This window comes from Etheostoma cragini, chromosome 18 (genome assembly GCF_013103735.1).
Source record: "Etheostoma cragini isolate CJK2018 chromosome 18, CSU_Ecrag_1.0, whole genome shotgun sequence".
In the NCBI taxonomy this organism is placed as follows: Eukaryota; Metazoa; Chordata; class Actinopteri; order Perciformes; family Percidae; genus Etheostoma; species Etheostoma cragini.
The window spans coordinates 20,661,246-20,682,858 of NC_048424.1; the positions used below are offsets into that span (position 1 = coordinate 20,661,246).

At 39.4% G+C, this 21,613-nt stretch overlaps 2 protein-coding genes across 2 annotated transcripts in view; both read right to left on the reverse strand.

Annotated features, from left to right (window-relative positions):
- Window positions 1–320: 320 nt before the first annotated feature.
- mut (methylmalonyl CoA mutase) lies at window positions 321–16,519 on the reverse strand. Its single transcript, XM_034899493.1, has 13 exons — window positions 16,315–16,519; window positions 14,936–15,368; window positions 13,868–14,235; window positions 13,208–13,365; window positions 9,199–9,370; window positions 8,841–9,089; window positions 8,454–8,565; window positions 6,810–6,925; window positions 5,768–5,883; window positions 4,067–4,198; window positions 2,957–3,104; window positions 1,147–1,314; window positions 321–931 (listed from the first exon to the last, which is right to left on the reverse strand). The coding sequence occupies exons 2-13, from the start codon at window positions 15,330–15,332 to the stop codon at window positions 803–805; spliced, it is 2,265 nt and encodes a 754-aa protein (XP_034755384.1). The 5' UTR covers window positions 15,333–15,368; window positions 16,315–16,519; the 3' UTR covers window positions 321–802.
- Window positions 16,520–16,789: 270 nt separating this feature from the next.
- fkbp1b (FKBP prolyl isomerase 1B) overlaps window positions 16,790–21,613 on the reverse strand; it is a 7,617-nt gene continuing 2,793 nt past the window's right edge. Inside the window, exons 3-4 of the mRNA XM_034899499.1 lie at window positions 18,250–18,362; window positions 16,790–17,589 (exon numbers count right to left, since the gene is read on the reverse strand). Of these exons, the coding sequence (XP_034755390.1) occupies window positions 17,461–17,589; window positions 18,250–18,362 (242 nt within the window). The 3' untranslated portion in view covers window positions 16,790–17,460. The remainder of the gene's footprint in view (window positions 17,590–18,249; window positions 18,363–21,613) is intronic.

The window sequence follows — 21,613 nt, forward strand, 5'->3', positions numbered from 1 at the left end:
CTACGTAATTGAAAATTAAACACACATTTCACAATAAAAGCATAACATTTCAATTTTATAGTGCTGTGATATGAGGTTTATTATGCTCATCTCAAGCCAATGTTTCATATGGTACTGTATTATGTGACCAGGTTGGCTCAGTTGGTTGAGCGGAAGCATGTATACAGAGGTTTACTCCTCAACACAGCGGCCGCAGGTTCGACCCCCAACCTGCATGTCATCCCCCTTTTCATGTCTTCAGCTGTCCTGTGGAATCAAAGGCCTAAAACGCCCCAAAAATCTATCCTTATTAGCTGAAATGTAACGATGTATTGCTGTTAAAGTGTGGGATAAAGTCTTAATATAGTTTAATTTGTGTAACTTTATAGTATTGACCAAGAGGTATTCTCATTCATATTCTTGAACTCCTGGGATATTTACAGGATATTAATAATGCTGTAACCACTGCAATTCACACGCAGGCATGGTGACATCCCCAATTATCTGACTGAAGAAGTCAAGTGGGAGAGATTTCTTTACTGAATGAACAAAACTAGATAGTGTGGATAAATGTTCACCTTTTCTTCTTTGTGAAGGTACAGGACTGAAAACAGCAAACTGTGAGAACACTATAAATCTTATTTCACATACTAATGTTAATACAACCATGTCTATCCAAAAGGTTTTTAATCATTCTGACTGCTGAACATGCCGTGTTCTCACAGTAAGAAATCTGATTCTATACAGAAGTGTGGGTTCCCACCTGTGGCTTTTGTTGTTGATAAAACATAAATAGACAAGTTGTTCCAGTTGTAAGTAGAGTTCACATGACCTGCCGGATTTTTTCCAAGCTCCTTTCAATGCTGTCAACAACCTCCACAGCAGCTTGTGGGATTCTGGTTCCTGGGCCGAAGATGGCGCACACGCCGCTCTGATACAAGAACTCATAGTCCTGCACACACAAAGAGTTGGAACACAGTTTATGTGAACTGCAGTGAATGACTTTATTCATGTAGTGAAGTTAGAAGTATCGCCAAAACTAGACAATAAAAGAGAAACAAACCAAGATGGATGTCTACTAAATGTCACATAACAGGACGTCAAGAAATGAAGGAGGGGGAATTCTCCCGGTTTGAGATCAGATAATCATTCAAATCAAAAGGTTACCTGTGGTGGGATGACGCCGCCACAGATGACCAGGATATCTGGCCTGTTGAGCTTCCGTAGCTCCTTTAGGAGCTCCGGGACCAGGGTCCTGTGTCCTGCGGCGAGCGTGCTGACCCCGACACAGTGCACGTCTGCATCGACCGCCTGCTGGGCAACCTCAAGGGGAGTCTGCTCAGCCAAGTGCCAGACATGGAAAAATAAAGAAAACACCACTCTGAGTGAGTTGTACAAAACATGAAACAAAAAGCTTTTCAAATTTGTAATTTTAATCTAATTTGTATGACTTTTTTGTATTTTTTGCAGTAACATATTGATGTAAGCTGTACTACTGGAAGCTATTACAGAGAAGACTGATCCATTCTGAAGAACAGAAAAAACAATTGACTGTTTTTTGTAGCATGTAATTAAGTTACAATGAAACACTGCCAATTATTTAGCATGTATATGTATATGTATATATATATATATATATATATATATATATATATATATATATATATATATATATATATATATATATAACCTCTTATATGTATTTGAAAACCAAAGTAATGCATTATGGGGTCAGAGAGTGGGCTACTTTAGCTCAGGTACGCCCCGTCGTGTCTTGCCAACAATTTGAAGTGTTATATGAAGAGGTGAGCCTCCTCATATGTTTTGCCATCTTAGGTCAGAGTATGACATCATCAAATGGGGTTATGTTTTTTGGATGGGGTAAATTAATTACATTAAAAAGGATTTTTTTTTTTTTTACTTTAACAGAGAATAAAAGCAATCAAACTGCTTACAGACCTGTCTTACAGCAATATGTCAACTAGTCATAGCAGGGAACGCACAGGTGCGACTAATAAGATTAACAACGCCTTTATTTCATTTGCAGGAGCCTGTAAGCTCTGAGGGGGTAAGCAAGCCTCGTGAATAACTTTACATCTGAAGTGCACAGCTACCAGAAGACTTACAGCTTTCAGACAGGTTGCTCACGTCACATCCACGTCTTAGAGCTCAGTTGGAGGCTGCGCGGTAACGCTCAGTAGTAAAGCCATCACTCAAAAAAACGCTTCTAATATCCTTCACTGGTCTCTGTCTACGGAATCGCTTTATCCCTTTTCCTATACCGTTTATGGTAATCTCTGCATTAAGCAAGCATGCCCAGTAACAGGACCCTGGTGCTGACACACCGGAATGGAATGCAGCAATCATTAATTAATGTAACTAGACTAGACTAGACTAGACTAGTGTCTGCCAAGTCTAAATGTCAGTTTAGGGCAATTTTGCACTGCCTGGAACTGTAAATATATTAACAGAAAGGGAAATGTGTGTGACTTCATGTAACAGAACCTATATAAGGTGAATGGTTAAGAGTTGTCTTACTCTTATTATGCACCTGCAGCAGTCTGTCAGCCAGTCTGTAAGTAAAATAACTTTTCAGTGCACCTGGCTTCAACAAAGCACCGATTAAAAGCCCTCCTAGCTGTAAGTTTGTACGTTCTTAAATACAAAGAGGTGTTCGGCGGGATACTGTAAGAGAAAGAATCGCAAAACAATTAAATTGAGATAGAGTAAGTTTCGCAAGTTTCTTTAAGCAATGTAGGTTTTAGCATCAAAAGATCATCTTTTGTACGTTTATTCTCAATAAACTAAAGATAAAATATTTAAGTCACTTATATCTTACTCCCTATCTTTGATGATTACTATTTTTTTTGTTCATTTTAGGACACATACAATTACTTTAGATCTGAGTCACTGACCTACACTATTTAAATGAATGTCATAAAGTGTATTTTACTCCATTCTGCCATGGGACACTGACCTGAAACAGCGGTCCGATGTCCACATCAAAGCCCAGGTCAGCAAACCCCGTGGCGATGACTTTGGCTCCCCTGTCGTGACCATCCTGCCCCATCTTTGCCACCAGCAGTCGAGGGTTCCTGCCCTCTTGCTTCTTAAAATCTGCAACTCTGAGATTTGAAAAACCAATTCATCATGATAACAACCTTTATTTATAGAGCATAAGAAGTTTATGTATAAAAACCTATACAAATCAATACAGCGTAAGAGAAAACATTTCAAAACTTGAGTAAAATCAAGAAAAGGGATGGTTCACAGAAATTTCACCCCAGGGTCCTTTGCCCCATCACCTCAAGCCATACACTATGTTGGTTTTTATACACCAAATTGTTTTATATCTGTTTTTTTTTTTTTAAACCAAATGATTTCATGACCCGTTTGTGTTCTCCGCAAAAACGGGATCTCCGCGGACCTGATTTACCTGGGCAGATCATCCCATTTAGTTTTTGGCCTGGCCATAGACAAAACAGAGAAGAAGTCTGCCCAAGGATCTCTATTACCCCCAATTTCCACAGGATGCAGAGCACCTATAAATTAACTCAGTATTACAGGGTCTGTGCATAGAAGGGGCAAGCACATCTGCATATTACCAGCATAAAAATAAAATCGATTGCGTCAAAGGTCCATGAGTACAAGGACAAAGCACATGTCAGCAGCCATTACTTAAAAGGTCGTTGATAACCTTGGGCAGGGCAGTCTCAGTGCTGTGGTACTCCCAGAAACCCACATGAGAGTTGTTATCGTTATATTCCAGTGCAGAGAGAAATTGCTTGGATTTTGATATAAAAGCGAATTGAGAAATTGGTATATAGTTTTGAGGGAAAAAGGCAAGCAGGGGGTTCACAAAAGCAGTTTTAAAATAATCTTGAACACAACCACTAGACGACGAACTGTTAAAAACAGAAAGCAAACAGGGCCCGACTTTTCACTCATATATGCAACTGTTTCTCAAAGTTCAGTAAAGATAAATGGGAAAAAGGACAGGGACATTGGGGGTAATGGAGGCTCGAACCTTCGACCAATCACACTGCGCATAATTAATGTTAAAATGCTAATTCCATTTATGTTCTACCTATTGTGGGCCCCAGCAATCTCCGCATGCTCCCCATACTCGCTTCGGTAGGCACCGCTCACCATCCTGGTACTGGCCTTGTGTTCACCAAACACTTTCTTCATAGCATCAGTTATTTCACCGACCGAACATCTAAGGACAAAAAAAAGGAGAGAGAGCATATTTCTCAATACCTTTTCACTTTATGATGATAAATAATGTAAGGCACCATCACCACCCCACCATCACCACCCCAGAAACAGTTCTGGAATTGCTAACACTAAACCCACCAGACTCCATTTAAAAAAGCAATACTTTAAGCGTGTGTAGAACCAACATATTTTCACATGTATTTCATACTTTTGTTTCGTTTCTGTCGACTTTGAATGAAGTGTCCTTCCCGATGCTAAAATGACGGTTTATTTAGAGTCTGTTGGCTTTTGCAAATGCAATATCGCGGATGTTTTCATGTTTAAAAAAAGGATCTTACTCTTTAACAGAAAGGTCGACCTACTTAAAAATCCTTTCCATAATGTTGTCAGACACTTAATACATCAATCTAGACACAAAGAACTAGGAAAATAACGTTCAAGTTGAAAAGAACTGAAGTTACCCTTTAACACATCTCCACCACATGCTTATTAATGTCTGAGTCACATGGGCGAAATATGTATTACTCTAGTCTTATTTCCCACAATACCACTGTTCTAGTGACTGTAATAAAATAGCAATGATCGAGTAACTTTTGTGTGATTTGCAAGTCAATTGCTAAATCATTTGTACTTATAAGAAAGCATGAAGCATATTAAATTGAGATGGATTCAGGGTCTAATGGAAGTAAAATTGCATGTTATGTTGAAGTGGATGTTGAAGATCATTGTGTGAGTCGTGCTGTTATGTAATCTCAGTCATGTGCCTCTCAGCGAGTGGGCTATGAACAGCATGGGCCCTCTGTCAGATCTTTCTTTTCCTTGATACAGGCCTACTACTATCAGTGTCACAGTCAGTTTATCCACATGTGTCTGGGCCTCATATCCAGGTCAGATAGTACATTTGATATTGTGGGCTATACGAAAATAAGACTTAATTTCACATGTGACCTGCTTTTCATACCAATATCTTCCTCACTAATCACTATTAAACAACTTGGTTTTGGTAAGCACTTTGCTCAAAACTACAGTACAGATTAATAGTGCCTTGCCGATAGATAAAACAGAAATCTGACTTTGGTATTCTGGCAGCAATAAAAAAATACATTTAGGAAGCTTCAATTACAAAATGTAGATTTGGATCTAGCAAATCTAAGAAATCTTTATATATTATTAATCCTATTAATCCTTCAATCTGTTGTTAGAATACACACAGGCCTGAAATACACACACATGCTCAGCACCTATACATGGACTTCGGGAGAGATGTCAGAGTAAGAGGGCTGCAGCTGTCGATTGACAGGCGCCCCGAGCTGTTGGGGGGGTTCAGTGCCTTGCTCAAGAGCACCTTGGCAGTGCCCTGCAGCTACCAGTCCCCCACCATACTTTGGTCCATATTGGTTCGTATTTGTACTTGAACCAGCGACTCTCCGGTTCCCAAGTGAAGTATAGTAAACAAAGTTTCACAAACATTATGGCAACTACATTTAACTTTGATGATAAAGTCGTGCAGACACAAGTGTGGTCATTACACATTACAATTAGAGATTTTTATGACTGTGGGAGTTTTGACCTGGCTCGTGCTGCCTCCACAGCCAGGGCTAAAAGGTTGCCATCCCCAGTCCGGGCGCACTCCTCAATGGCTGCCAGACACTTCTTCGCTGCCTCTGGGTCACGACTCTCCCTCACCTACGACAGAACCAGGGAGCAACGTGCCATAAACATGGGATATCTGCCCTGCTAACAACACAAATTGATATACTTCACTATATACAGTGTAGATTTATGGGTCAACTGGTAAAAATCATAAAGGTGTTTAACCCTTGTAATTTGTTGTGACGCGTGATTCATCTCAGCCCAAAATACTCATAAAACAATGATTATCAACCAATAATGTTTTTCACCTCATAGTTAATGTATTATGTATTCATTTCCATGTACACGCTCTTTTAAAGGTTTCTTCTGGCCCCATGGACCCTTGATCTTAAAATACACCACCACTTAAGAGGTTTGAATTCACATATTTCAAATAATGAAGACAATGGGTAATTATGTTATCTGAGTTTAATAGACGATTATAAGAACAAACCTCCAAAATGATTTGCATGTGTTTTTTTTTTAAACTATTTATAAACTATAGCAAAGTCTGTGGTGTTTTTCATTACCTAAATCTATATGGGTCCAAATTGACCCATGTAGACTTAGGTAATGAAAAAAGTAAGTCAAAGATTAAATAACCTAGTAATTTCAAGTGTGATTTATTGTTCATGTACATTATAAATTCACAATATTAGTATATGAGGTTATATGTATTTAAGGGCAATGGTACAAGTTAAAAACACATTCTTCACTTTATATCTGAATTTTTCTTTTTTTTTAGCCTTGACTAGAACAGTAACTAAAACAAAATCTTGAGATTATGGAGTAGTCTATAACTTGGAAATACACCTTATAAACACGCGTGATGGATTTTGGTACATTTATTGTATTATTTATTTAGAAGTAGAGACTTCAAATCCCAAATATCGATATAAGAATTTTCTGGAGAGAATGTTGATATTTTGTGTATGTGTGTGAGTGTGTTTTATCATTTTAATTCTCAAAGGAACACTAACCTTCTTCAGTTTGTCAATCTGTTTCTGCCGTACAACACTGTTATCTATTGCCAACACCTCCACAGTCTCCTCTTTTCCCAGACGGTACTTGTTCACCCCGACAATGACTTCTGATCCTGAAGAAGATGGAAAAAAGCATGCATGAATGAGCATCAGCAGGGAAAAATACAAGTAACCACCAAAAACACAAATTTTGTGAACTTTTCAGGGTGCTATCCAGTGAAGAATAAGTAACCTGTAGAAAAACAAAAGTGAAGACATAGAAAACAGACATCTTCAGAAAGGAAACTATCTCTAAATATTTGAATTATTGATGTTATTCCCCACTAGTAACTGTGCTAATATCATTTACTCTCTTAGGGATAAATCAAAATATAGGAGCCCTGCATTACGTATTATGCAACCAAAAATGATCTGAGAGCCCAACATGGTCAATCAGAATTCAAGGTCCATCAGAAGTGAAATAAAATGTCAGCAATAAAAATATACAGTGAGGGTGGATCAGAAAGCCAATGAATATCAATGAGAGCAGGCATCAGGGGGATTATGGAGGAAAGCTCCACAGCCTGTGAAGGTTCTGTTCATTCCCTTGCACTTGTTTCTGTCATCATAGGATTTAACAACATGGCAAAATCTTGTGTGAGCTGCTTTCCTATCCATGTTTTGGGGTCTAACAAGGCACGTGTGGGGGTTAAGGGTTCAGTGACCGGATCAGCCTTTAAAAGGCCAGAGCTTTTGTTTCATCATGAATTTAGAAAGCAATCTTATCCGACTCAATGAAAGGCTAACTCCACGCTAAAGCTTTTAAAACAAACAGCGTTGATCTAACCGGATTAAAAATTTAAACTCTAGATCAGAGATCTACAACAGGGGCTCAGGGACCCTTAGAGGGTCCTCAGAGTCAACGCAGGGGAGCTCCAAATTATTGTCAAGTTTTGAAAGTTTAAAAAAAAAAAATTAAAAGTCACACAAAACCGTTTTTACTTGCATTTTTTGAACTATGTTAGGTTCCTATGTGTTTGTGTCATGAATGTGAACATGAACTGCTACGTCCTCTGTCAGCTCTAGCCACTTAAAAAAAAATAAGAGGAGTAATCAGGCCAATCACAACAGCTGGTCAGTCTTACGTCATGTTGCCTGAGCTCATTACTATTTATGTGCTTGCCTAGTTGCGCTGGGTAACTGTACATACACACTGCCGCTGACTTTAGCTTCTTAAGTTACCAGAAGTCATCCATTTTCCAGTGGAACCTTCTCTCAGCTGCAAGGAGCAGCAAATCTGTCGGTGTCACATTTTGGGCGTTTTGAGCGTCAATCAGAAAGTTGAAATTAGGTCAACTTTATGGTAATGAGCTATGAAGTGGTTCAGCAGCACCAATCAGAATATAGTGATCTAATTCAGTTACACCCATTGTCCCAGGTTGAGACGATGATATAAATATTTCATACCAAATCTGGTAAGATATGTGACCATATGAGACGTTTCACTTCATATCAAAACTGAAACCTTGACAATTGATTGGCAGCTCTGGTGATTTAAGAGATAGAGAGCTTTGCTGCTTGAGGCAGTGGAAGAAGCTAAAAAGATTTTTTTTTAAAAAGAGGTTTTAAGGCAAATAACCTTATGATATTTTGATAAGTTACCTGAGTCAATGCGGGCCTGTCTGCGAGCAGCACATTCCTCAATACGAAGTTTGGGAATGCCCTCCGCCACAGCTCTGGCCATGCCTCCCAGCTCTTCAATTTCTTTAATGAACTATACAAAGGAAAACACAGCTTGTAAAAGAGTGACCAAATGATGGTGGATTACCTCTGTAGACATTTCACTTTGTGTATAATGACATTTAGCTCACAAGACAGGAACTAAAGTTGTCATTAACGAAAGTAATTAGCCCATAGCGGTATATTTAAATGGAATTTTGGGAAAAAAGAAAATGGACAGAGTAAAATAATAATAAACTGTTAATTAAAACATGACTGATTACTCTGGAAGGAAGTCGAGGCTGTTGCCCATTGGTCCCCATGACAAACCTTCAAAGCTTTGTTATAGACGTCATCCGTGAGAGACTCCATCATGTGTGAGCCCCCCCAGGGATCTGCTACTTTGGGGATTCCCGACTCCTCCTGGATGATGATCTGAGTGTTCCTTGCGATGCGAGCGCTCTTCACTGTGGGCAAGCCCAGAGCTTCATCGAACGAGTTGGTGTGGAGAGACTGGGTCCCCCCGAACACAGCCGCCATGGCCTCGATCACTGTGCGGACCACGTTGTTGTACGGATCCTTAGAGGAGGGTTCACAGGGGAAAGTTCTAATCACCATTTGCTCATTTGAAATGTGTGAGTTTCTCTGCACATTTTAAAAGGACTTTCAAACTCTGGCTTGTATTTACTTGTTCGGTGAGAGACCAGCCTGAGGTCTGGCAGTGTGTGCGGAGGAGCAGAGACTTGGCGTTCTTAGGCTGAAAGTTCTCTTTAATGAGCGTGGACCACAACCTCCTGCCTGCCCTCAACTTGGCTATTTCCATGTAGAAATTCATCCCAATACCCCAGAAGAAGGACAACCTGACAAAACAAGTGACACGTAGTCCGTTATTAAAATGAAATGAAAATCGAAAATGAGAGCAATTCTGCACAAAATAGAAATCAGAGTCCATTTGTATAAGCAAGCACAACACATCCTGAGATAAAGCCACCGCAATTAGAGTATCTACAATTAGAATTAGAGAGTATTTCAACACAAACAACACTATGTGAAAAGAACTAAATAAGCTTTGTTCATTATGTCTTTTGCAATGTCAGTATCCTAACAACCAGATACAGTCCCAGGCTTCACCCAGTGATGACTTGCCCAATTACTGAAAATAGATAGTCCAGTGCAAGAGGTTTAAATAAATGGTCATATTGACAAAAAACGCAAAAAAACCTAGGTTGTTTTACTACTACTCAACGTAGTTTAGGGTTGAAACATTGTTCGGGGTACAGCAACCTTTCACATTTAATGGCAGACAATGCAAACTAATATAGTCTTCAATAGGAAGACAACCCAAGTATCTTAGTGTCTCATTTGGGTTACTGTACTAAAGCTTAAACAATGAATTGGCAGATATTAACTTAATGCAGATATATTGCATAGGTGTATATGTAATCTAAAATGGACGGCCCTCCAGACAGCACTAACAAGTTTATTTTTTAACTGCAAATGTTCTGCTCAGTGTATATCATGGTCATGTTTCTAAAAAAAAAATTCAAACATGTTATATATATATGCTATCCGTTTATAGAAACAAAATTCAACCGGTCTATATGTATGAATACGATTTTAAAATTCTCAAACAGTCCACTTATAAAATGGGAATTCATCATGTGGAATTTCAACACCTGTTCTTTCACGTTTTACAGCATTTCAAATCAAACAATGCATATTGCTTAAGGGAAGGACAACTGATATAGTATATGCCTAAAGAAAAGATACAAACTTCCAACCTCCACCCTTTTACTTTCCTGTAAAAGCTTTTTGTCTTGCTCCAAAAACCTAATAAGAAAGTACACTGAAAGCCGGCAACAGTGGTATTAAAATGTCCAAAAGCATGACGTCACAGTTACAAAAGGGTTGGACTTAGTGTCTTCATTACGTCAGGTGTGTTTTGGGTTGTACCATGCAATAAGAGTGTCATCTACCATTCCATTTGAAAGCAGACACGTTTGTACCTTGGCACATTGCTATTATGATGGCGGATTTGCCATAATAATTTTATTTTTAAATCTTTTGCATGTGTTTGTGAGCAGCTGTTCTTCCCTGTGTGTGTAGCCTAGGCGTATTTTACTTATGCAATGTTAAAATAACAATGAAATGCTCCACTATTGACTTTAGACCAGGTTTTTGTTGGTCAATGGCGCAATCTCTTTCTGCTGTTTCAAGATAATACACCAAGAATTCACCTAACACACCTACCCGTAAGACCAGCACATCCATGGGCGTAAAGATGCGCGCAGGTGCATTTGCTATTTAAACGACATGGGCGCAGGAAGGCTTGCGGAACAATAAGAGATAATAGCTTTGGATGGAAACCATTCCATTTCACACAATAGAGTGACATCTCTATTGATTCAGAGTGGCTGTCTATCAGGCCTGTCTATTAAGCCATTATGTGGAAAAGGTTAGGCTGGACTGGACCATCAGGATGTGGTGATTGCATCCGCACATGCCTCTGCTATTTTCCAAGTAATGGCATGAAGAGGAGATAATGGGAGTACGCAAGGAACATAAGGAACAGGAATTGGACAGAGGGTAGGGTTGCTGAAGTGGAGCAGCTGTGTAATTGACTGAAAAGAACCATCTTCTGTCTACAGCAGCATTAAAGATCATTTAGTTCACAATGAACAGAAACAATAGAGTCAATGGAGCCCGAGAGAATTACATAAAAAAGAAGCATTATGGATAACAGCAAGAATGTATTACAATAAGTTCAGTCCCTTTACAAACAAGTAGATAGCTAAAATGTTGGCTATAACATCTATATGTCTAATCTAATTGTATATATTTGTATAAATTACTATTTAAATGGTTTGATTTGACTAGCAGCCTTTCCATCTGGTGGTTCAACAAATAAAGAAGGTATTGGTTTGATCAAATCTGGCTTTAGTTAATATGCATTAGTCAAACATGCACAGTGGCATCGGAATATTAAGGACCAACATCATGGATGACAGAAATTGTGTAGTACCAGTATCAGTAGTAGCGTATACGTACTTGAGAATTCTGTTGTGAACAAGGCATTTCAGTTAGCGAGTGAGTGAAACTGAACTGGGTAGTTATTGATTGACAGCACAAACTCCAGCTTAAAAGGGAATATGTGTGAAGGTAAAGTGGCTTCTTTCAAATTCAGCGACATCATCTACTAACACTGGTGGTGCAAAGAGTTAAGTCACACCTTAGAATCAAGCGTCAGGGTTGATAGCTTGTATCCCTCGAGTCTTGGCTTGCTTTCCAGTATTAAGTTGGCCGCAGTTTTAAGCCAAATTACCCCCACTGGGATTGGTTTACCCTTGTGTTGTCTTCCCATCAAAATGAAAATCAACACTTTTGTTGACACTTTTTATCAACTTATTTTTATCAACTTCTTCTTACAAATTTTTACACTTTTGACGCTTTGGTGTTAGTTATTTTTGGAATTTATGGTCAATTAAGCTCATTTTTAAAAACGTTTACCTATTGTTTGAGTTAGAAAAGCTGTAATTAGGAATTATTTAGACTAAAATTATAGGAAAGTATGTTGATGGATAATCACAGACTGGAATATGTCAATTTTACTCAATATAAAACCAATTAATGAAAGCAGGGATTTGCACTTGCCAGAGAGCGTTGTGTGGAATCAATCATGTTATTTTTGGTAATTAAAAAGAACATTGATATAGGAAAACGGGTCAATTTGACCCGAGGACAACATGAGGGTTAAATATTTATCCTCATGTCATCTATTGATCTATATATTTGGAACTCAAAACCAATTATCAGACTTTATAGTTTAACTTAAGACATTACCTAATGAATCAACAGCATATATCTCATTTTACGGTATCTCTTATATCCAGCCGGGTTGCGTTAGTAACATGGGCTTTAAGCAATTATTTGAGCAGAGGCATGGATTAAAAAGAATGTAATAAAAAGAAAGGTAGTGAGAGAGGCTATTATTTCTGACCTGTATGTTTAAAGTAATAAACTGCAGTGATTAAAAAATGTCTCATATCAACAAACGTTACTTTTAATGTTTTTAGAAGGTATGTCTGACCGGATTTGAGTTTTGGGTTGGGCCACATGTTGTAGAGGAAGTATGGAAAGTGGATACTGTGATAGTGTTATGAGATGTGATAGATATAACAAAAATGTCAACAAAAGTACAAAACTTGTTGTTCAGACTTGGCATTCATTCTACATTTAAAGCCTTAGTACGTAACTTTTTGATATTAATGGACATATGTTATATTCAAGCCGAGCTAATAAGCTATTAAGCTCCACAAAACTTTCTCTGTATTTCTCAGAATGACTATGTTCAGAAGATTTGATTATGCAGTATAGCTTTAATCAAATGTTTTTTTCAAATATTTAAGTATTGGACTCTCATTTCTGTGTTTTGGGAACATTATCTAAATATACCTTAATAACAATACTAAAGGAACGAAGGTTCACACAATATTTGTCATCTTCAAAACTATTCTGAGGGTTATTTTCTTAAGGCTTGATAAAACTATTAATATTGCAAGCTTTTGTGATGCATTAAAAGTTTCTATAATCAAATCATATTTGAAAAAAAATACATTATCCAGCCATAGCAGTGAGCAACAGATATGTAAATCAAAACTGGTCTCATCCACATTTATTAAGATCTTAATATTTAGTACCTCGGGGCAAACTCATCGATGGTTAAGCCTGCTTTCAGACCAGTGCGGCAGTATTCCAGGCCGTTAGCGATGGTGTACGCTACTTCCAGGATGGCATCAGCCCCAGCTTCCTGAAGATGGTAGCCACTGATGGATATGGAGTTGAACTTGGGCATGTGCTGGAAACATGGAGAGTCATTAGAATCAGTGAAACTCTCAATATGAGTAGTATAACATTACCAATATCCGTGTTTTCCTTGGGTTTTTTAAAGACAAACCAATATTTGGCAGAGGGGTTTAAGGGTCTTTCCCATTTGATTGATGATTGTCAATAAAAGAAGGCATGCAATTTGACATACATTTTGACCATTATTATCACCATATCTTGTCTGAAATGTTGTGAAAGCTAGAGCAGATAATAAAGCTTAAAGAGAAAACTTTTCCAAGAAGTCCAACTACAAGCATTGGATCTGAGAAAAGTCTTTTAAGTGGTTTGATGCTTTTTATCAATGTTTCTGGCAGTGTTTTGCCGCATTTCACATTCATTTTACTGCCAAAAACAGCTTGTGTGCTGTCCCTAAAAACATACTGTATAATTGTATGAGGAAGACCCTGAACATGGTATAAAGTTAGCACTATACAAGCAGATTACATATTAAGTAACACTAAAGTGGGACCTACCTTGGAGGTATAAGCAAAAATGTCTGCGATGGCGTGCATGGAAGGCTCCGGGGGAAAAATGTAGGTGTTGCGTACCATAAACTCCTTCAAGATATCATTTTGAATGGTGCCAGTTAGTTTGGCTTTAGACACGCCCTGCTCCTCCCCGGTCACTATAAACATCGCCAACACAGGGATCACTGCTCCATTCATAGTCATTGAAACGGACATCTTCTCCAGTGGGATTCCATCGAAGAGCATCTTCATGTCTTCAACTGTGTCTATGGCAACTCCAGCCATGCCGACATCTCCGTGGACTCGGGGGTTGTCGGAGTCATACCCGCGGTGCGTCGGCAGGTCAAAAGCCACGGACAGACCTTGCTGTCCAGCTGACATGAAAGAGCAAAAGAGACAGTGGATTAGGGCCTATGAAGAAAGTGGAGATACGTAACGGGAAGGGTCATAAATTGGAGCAGCTAGCAAAATTTATTTCACACCCAACACCAAGACTTCAACTTGAAATCCACTATTTATTCTGTCAATATGCTCAACTATTTTTGGCTTGAACCAACCAGAATAAAAGCTATAGGTGACCTTCAAGAAGGTTACAACTCTTCATGTAGTTTCTCACCTTACTCATAAGTACATAAATTGTATGACACAAATGTGACCTTACAATTTCAGTGTCATCCTATTTTTATCAATATTTATTTAGTCTTTCCATCTTCTGTAATTTAGTTTTCTAATTATTCAGAGCAATTCAACCTGAAGGCTCCAGTATAATAATGCATTTCCCAGACAATGTAGAGTGCAATATATTCTCTCTCAAATTTGCACTACTACAAAGTCTTCTTGGTTATGTGTATTCATATAACAGAATATATAGCTAAACTGTCAAGTCCTAGGGAGATGTAACAGCCAAAAGCCAGTGACTTTTAGTAGGGTTCAAATGTGTTCCAGTAACATGATGTCTAAAATTGTGTGAACAAAACACTAAATCTGCCAAGATGGGATAAGGAAATGTTAATGGACCATAGAAGTGGTGCAGAAGTTAGTGAGAGTAAGGACTCCACCCTGGGCAAAATATACCTTTAATGTTATCTCTGTAGAACTTGTTGCTCTCCTCCACAGTGCTAAAGCCAGCGTACTGCCTGATAGTCCAAGGTCTGTACGTGTACATGGTAGGATAGGGCCCCCTAGTGTAGGGAAATACTCCTGGCAACTCATCTGGCCTGTCAACTGAGTCTACTTTGGTGTACACAGGCTTGATGTTAAGTCCCTCAGGCGTGCGCCAGATCAGATCTTCTGGGTTCTTCCCCTTCAGCTGTTTCTTAGCCAGACTGGCCCATTCTGGATGCAACTCATCCTGGTCCTTGCATGGTGAGGAAGTGTGGATCAGAGAGCGGTGTGTGTGTGCTGAGGAGAAAGAAGCTCTAACCAGGCGCCGGGCAGCCATTGCTGCACATGCCCTCTGTGCAGTCAGCATGCTTAATGTTGACTCAATCCGACGAACATGAATCCCCTGCGGTAGACAATTAGGAACAAATAAAGGTGAAAATACTTGTGATGGTTAAATGTGAGCATGGTTAGGAGCGAGTTAGTGATGCCAGTACATATGGATAAAACACCAGTGAATTATATTCCATCTTCTATGGAGATGTTTTGTGTAAATGTGACTCAGCTAAGTGGCAAAAAAGTGCATAAAATATTACAATTTTGGAGTTATTAAGAAGACAATCGCTTTTTAAGCTTTCATATCATACACCAAGCCCCATCCTCTTACAGTGAGACATTTAAGTCTTGTTTTCCTGCTTTCTAATGCTGACACCCTTTGCAGTTTACTTTGTTTTGTATGCCAACCAGTTGCATATAAAATGAGTTGCGGTTGTAAAAAATAACAATTCAACATTTTGAGAGACAAAAAACAAGTTAAGCTAATGATAATATTATGCTCAATGGCTCAATGATGGTTAGCTATCTATAACGTTAACGTAAAGCTGACACGCTCCACTCCCTCTGTATGTTATATTGAAAATAATAAGTGCAGGTCGGTGCATCCTAACAAGCAGCTAGCTAGGCTAGCATGTAATATGGACACTGGACAGATGACATTGTTGTAACATTTGACAGCAACAACGTTAACATTAGCTAGTTTAGCATTGTCAACTAAACTAGCCAAATATAAAGATCTTTTGAAAAGTCATAAGATGACTAAATCTATATGGACGACTACGGAAGCGTGCAAGTTAATGTTGACACAACGCTAAGTAAGCTAACGCTACTTTAGCTACAGCTGCGCTGCTGAGCACTGCTAGCTAAGTAGCTAGATAGCTAACTGTGGGTGCTAGCTTGAACTGTTAGCATTCGTTTAAGAAACCAAATGGATATCCGCTTACATTGGACATTTTTTAGACACGCAACTTCATTTTATAGCGCACATTTGACATACTTTAAGATAATTTCCTGACCTTGGCGTCTGTTGTGCTCTTTCAGATTGGTGAAAGGCGTGTGTTCGTCTGCCAATGAAATTTCATAACATTGCCAGTCAGCCAATAGCGTGCTACCGTCAATCGGTCAACTTTGACCTAGGACCCTGGAAGTAAATATTACATTCAAAATTGTTGTATTTAGTGGACATAAGCAATGTCAGCAATTGTTGTTACAATCCAATTTAATATTCCAATAATGTGTTATTTAATATTACACAATATAAGTAAAGTTTGTTCGGCCCATTAATTTTGTAGGATGGATATTAGTCACAGTATGCTTTTTTAACGCAGCCATAGTGCATTTACATGAAATCTGCCACTAGGAGGTGATATTGCTGGAGAAACCCCAGCCATACATTCTGTCAATTTCAATTATACTATCAATCATGCTGTATTCTTGTAATTATTACTTATAGCTAATCACTCACTCACAAATCTCACATTGGACTCAGACTTCTTAACACAATACAGGCCATTTTTATTCAAGAGTTGGTCGATAAACTTTCATAGTAGTAATGGCTCTCATTGAGTTCTGTACAGTATTGGATTGGGTTAGATTTGATTGGGTACACTTGCAGTACATATTTATGAGGGATATAAAATATACTACACATAGCAACATCATTCAGAGCATTCAGCAGGACAAGCCTTTATCAAAGTGGCAGACAGTGGTGTATAATGCCCAGTTAAGATAGAGAGCAGAAAAGATGTACTTTCAACATATGTACCCGTCCTCTGCCGTTGAAACTGTAAGGCATTATATGTTTTGATTGCAATGTTGTATGTCTTGTTATCTTGATGAATGATTTCCTCATGGTTCAACAAAATGAACAACTTTCAATGCAGTCAAACAAAATAGCATCTCTAAATAACAAACAGAAACCACCTGTGGTGTGAGTGAAAAAGTTTTGCATGATGTGAAATCTTTCTTGCAGGATCCATTATGACAAGATGGCAACAAAGCAGCAGTGGGTACATTTAAATATTGAACTAAAGAAGACTGTAGAAATCAGAGATGAGTAGGTGGATGGTGGGAGGCAGCAGCCAAGTATGGTCTCCCTGTAGAAACAGGTTGTGACAACCTCAGCCTCATCAGGCTTCACCCTTCGTATTTAACGTCAGGCATCACTCCAGCTTGAGCAGTTCCACGTCAAATATAAGTGTGGCGTTCGGGGGGATGACCCCAGGGTGGCCTGTCACTCCATAAGCCATATCTGGTGTGCAGGTGATTTTTGCTCTCTGGCCCAGGCTCATCTGAAGCAAAGGAGAAAAAGGAAACACGACTGAGTTTGCTGCTGATGCTCTTTTTTTTTTATGCCGTTTTAAAAGCCCTACACAACACTGGTTTCTGTTCATTTCAGTATAAAAGAGTATACAATATTTGTCCGGGTTAGCTCAGTTGGTAGAGCGAGCGCACATTCAGTATATATTATATAGGTTTACTCCTCTGTCTCGGAAAATAAAGACCTTAATATGTCCCTAAAAAAAGACAAAAAAACATTTGAGAGAAGGAATGCATCATAGCTAATGCTGTCCTTTTTTTGTTTTATTAATGACAATGCAATTTCATGCACCGTTTTTTGTTTGGGTGACATCAGGGAAAATACAACATTCAAGGTCTGGAACTTGATAGCCAAACATTTACACATTCTTGTTGCTAGACATTTAAATCCCAACGATGAACAATAAGGAAAACACAGACATTGCCAAAAAAAGGATAAAGTCTGGTAGTTTCTTACAATACAGCGATTCCCATGTCATACCACTATGTAGGCATCAAATGTGTCGTTCACGTATCATTACAGAACACTACAAGTGTGACAGGAATAAGAGCAGTAACCAACTGCTTGATATGATCCAATCAAAAATATAGAATAACAGTAGTAATCAGCCATTTAATTCAATCTCTCTTACCTGTGCTACTCCTTCCTCCCAGCCCCTAATGACCTCACTCCGTCCAATCTTAAACTTAAAGGGCTTGTTCCTGTCTCGGGAGGAGTCAAACTTCTTCCCATTCTGCAGCATACCTGCCACAGAGAAACGACATTAACAACATTCAGAGAGTAGTGGAGAATCTGGTTAAGAAGCTACCCATAATCATCTAATATACAAAAATAAAGACAAAGCACACACTTGTTTATACTTACTTACTTAATTACTAGTTTTTTCACATCTCTTTAGCTATATTCTAGTAATAGTACTGTACCTAATCTTAATTCATTTTCGTCACTTATCACAGTGTGATGCCAGATCAATGCTCATGCAGCAGTCCTCATGTAGCTAATGTTTAGTAAGAGGCATTTTAAGATTAAAGGAATAAAGTCATTCTGGCTCCAGTCTGAAGAATGAGGACTCTTATCAGGATCTTGGGTCTGTTTCAATTACGTAAATGTACAAAGGGAATGTGAATGAGGAAGCACTGGCCTGGTTTAGTGGATTATTTTTAACGTTAACTAGGCCGTGTTTAGCCTGTATCTAGACCACGGGGAGGAGAGGGTAACAAAGGCGGAGCGGTGCAGGACTGTGCTCCTTTAGAACACTGACTGACCTTTCAGACATGATAATAACACTGGGGCCATTGAACACTACTAAAGGCACTGGCCTCACTTCATCCGTCAGTTTAACAAGCCCTCTGTGACTCCCCCTTGCCACTACCACTTAAGGGAATCCAAGCTGCCATTTAAAGCGACGTCGAGTTACTCTGATAACTCAAGTGAACTTTCTAACACTCTGCGACGTCCAAGAGAGCAAGTCAACAAGACAGTTTATTATTTTCTGTGCACGAACGTATGAGGAACAAGTGATATCTAACTTTAGGCGATAAAATGACATATGCTATGATTGAAGATTGTATCCCTTTCGCCCAACCCTCATATGAATGGTTAACTTTTTTAAACTAGTTTTACAGTGAGTCAAAGTAGCTTCAAGCTAAAACTTTCCACAATTTCCACTTGCATTTTTGGAGGTTGCCCTGTAATTGTCCTTCGATTTATCTTCCTCTGTCGTAATTCAAAAAGTGTAAATACTTGGCATTTAAAGTTGTGTGCTCACTGAAGTCATCTAGTCATATGAATGTTGATACTGTACTGCTTCTCCCATTTCATTCCCCCTAAACTTAGTATGTCCAACATTGGATTGGGCTCGGTCCAGCCGTGGAGTGATAGAGTGCACACACGAAGGCGAGTACCACCTGCTGCAGGGCATTCAAGTAGCAGCGAGGTAAAACCTTCATGCGTCAACTGCAGAATCGTGGATTCAGTTTCTGGCAGCAGTTGCTGCAACTTGCAAGGAAACACAGATAGGCAATGTTCACAGGTGGGAAGCCGGTGAGGGATCATATCCTGAGTGTTGCACTTATTAGTCCTACTGGTTGGTTGAGGCTGCTGTTGTAAAAGCCTACCCCAGAAAACATAACACCCTATTGTAAAGGCTCCTCCATGATACGCTACAAAAAAAGCAAATAAAAACTTCAAATGTACTGGAGACAGCATCAGCCAGCAAAGGGGTTACCAGCAACAGGGACTGTGGTACACACTGGCAACCGGCTAAAACCAGATTGAGAAAGGGAAAAATAACAATGAAGAAAACACCACAAACTCTTTATTTCCTGTGGAAGCAAATTAATCGCAGTATTGCTCTAAAAAGAGATGGCAATTTAAATATTTCACTGAGTTATAGCATGGTGATGCATTGTGTAATATTCTATTCTACTTTCAATTTTTCCACAATATACATAAAGACAGCAAGGCTAAACAGGTGCATAGACATTTCACTCATGGCTGCCTGTCACACCGGATCTTGCAGGGAAGCTAAAACATCCAAAACTGCTTCTACACCGCCCTTGTATCAGTGCTCCGTTATCACTCTTTGAACAGATAAGCATTGGTGGGGCAAAAATAACGCAGTCCACTTCCGAGGCGGACTCACAGAATCTCTACTCAAAAAAAAAAGGCTTGCACTTGGTAATGCTCTGGCTAGATCTGAAAAAAAAAAAAAGCTGTGGCCCACAGGGGTGGGGTTATTTTTACTCAGTTTCCTGTATCTGGTCTCACTCTCGTCTAGGACGGTGGCCAGCACAACAACAACCCCCGCTTGGCCCAAGTGTGGATGAAATGAGATGCATGTAAAGCTATCCGTCTACGACAAACTTATATGTGTTGCCGCGTTTCACAGCTGCAAGCACGCACGTCTCAATTGTGAGAAGCTGGGAGTAGGTGGGATGCATTACTAGGAGTTATTTTTCAGAAAAAAAAAAACAAAAAATAGCAAATTTACTGCTGCACCACAGATAGCCTGAAAATGATCCTCAGCAGTGACTTAAAGGTTGTTCTAATCCTGCCATTAAAGATGCCAAACAAGAGTCCATCCTGGACAAGACATAGGGTGTCAAGGTTTGTCAGTGGACCAGTTTGCTGGATAATTATCCATCCTAATGTGCTATAACACTGCAGTAATGTTTCTCCTCAAATCCCTCTCCCATCTTTTCTGTCAGGGCACTGCAAGGAGATCTTGTGCCTAGTCTCTCAAAACACAAGCTGTTAGAAGTAAAACTCTTTTCTTGCTTTCTTTACCTCTACAATGTCTGGATTGAACACTTCCCACATTCAATCACAACATTCTCCTTGAAAGGCGAGTTTGGCATCTCCTGACATACAACCCCGTGTTTCAGTCTCTATCTATTTCTGTGTCCCACACCGAGGCAAGGGGCCATGAGGACTCTGCTTCAGCACGTTTCGCGGTGAAGTGTGGAGCTCAAACATGGTAAGGAATGACGTTCACATTTAGGCATGACATCATCTCTGATAAGCCTGTTGCTCCCAAAGCTCATGCGTCTTGTCAGTGGAGACAAGGCCATTTATCATCATAGCCTAGTGCTATACTTCATTGATCACTGAAACCCACAGGCTGCTCCAGTGAGAGCCTGACAGAGAAATGAGCTTGTTATTGCAGAATTGCTGGCTCAGCTTGGGGCACAAACAGGGGACGGAAGCCTCTGAGGCCACAACAGCTCTTCATACATATGATCTGCCCTCGAATCTGGCACTGTACCATTTTCTGACAGTCCTATACATTTACACACCAGACTGCTTGTCTTTGCAACCCTGCTCTGAGGTGTGCTGCTGACAGAGCTGCTCTGTGCACAGACTGGCAGCCAGGCATGAAGGAAAACAAGAATGTGTGTGAAAGAGTGAGCAGTTTTTCTAATTATTTTTGTCCAAGCAAGACCCCAACCACAACTCTCTCCAGAGTCAAAAGAAGGGGGGGGGGGGGGGGGGGG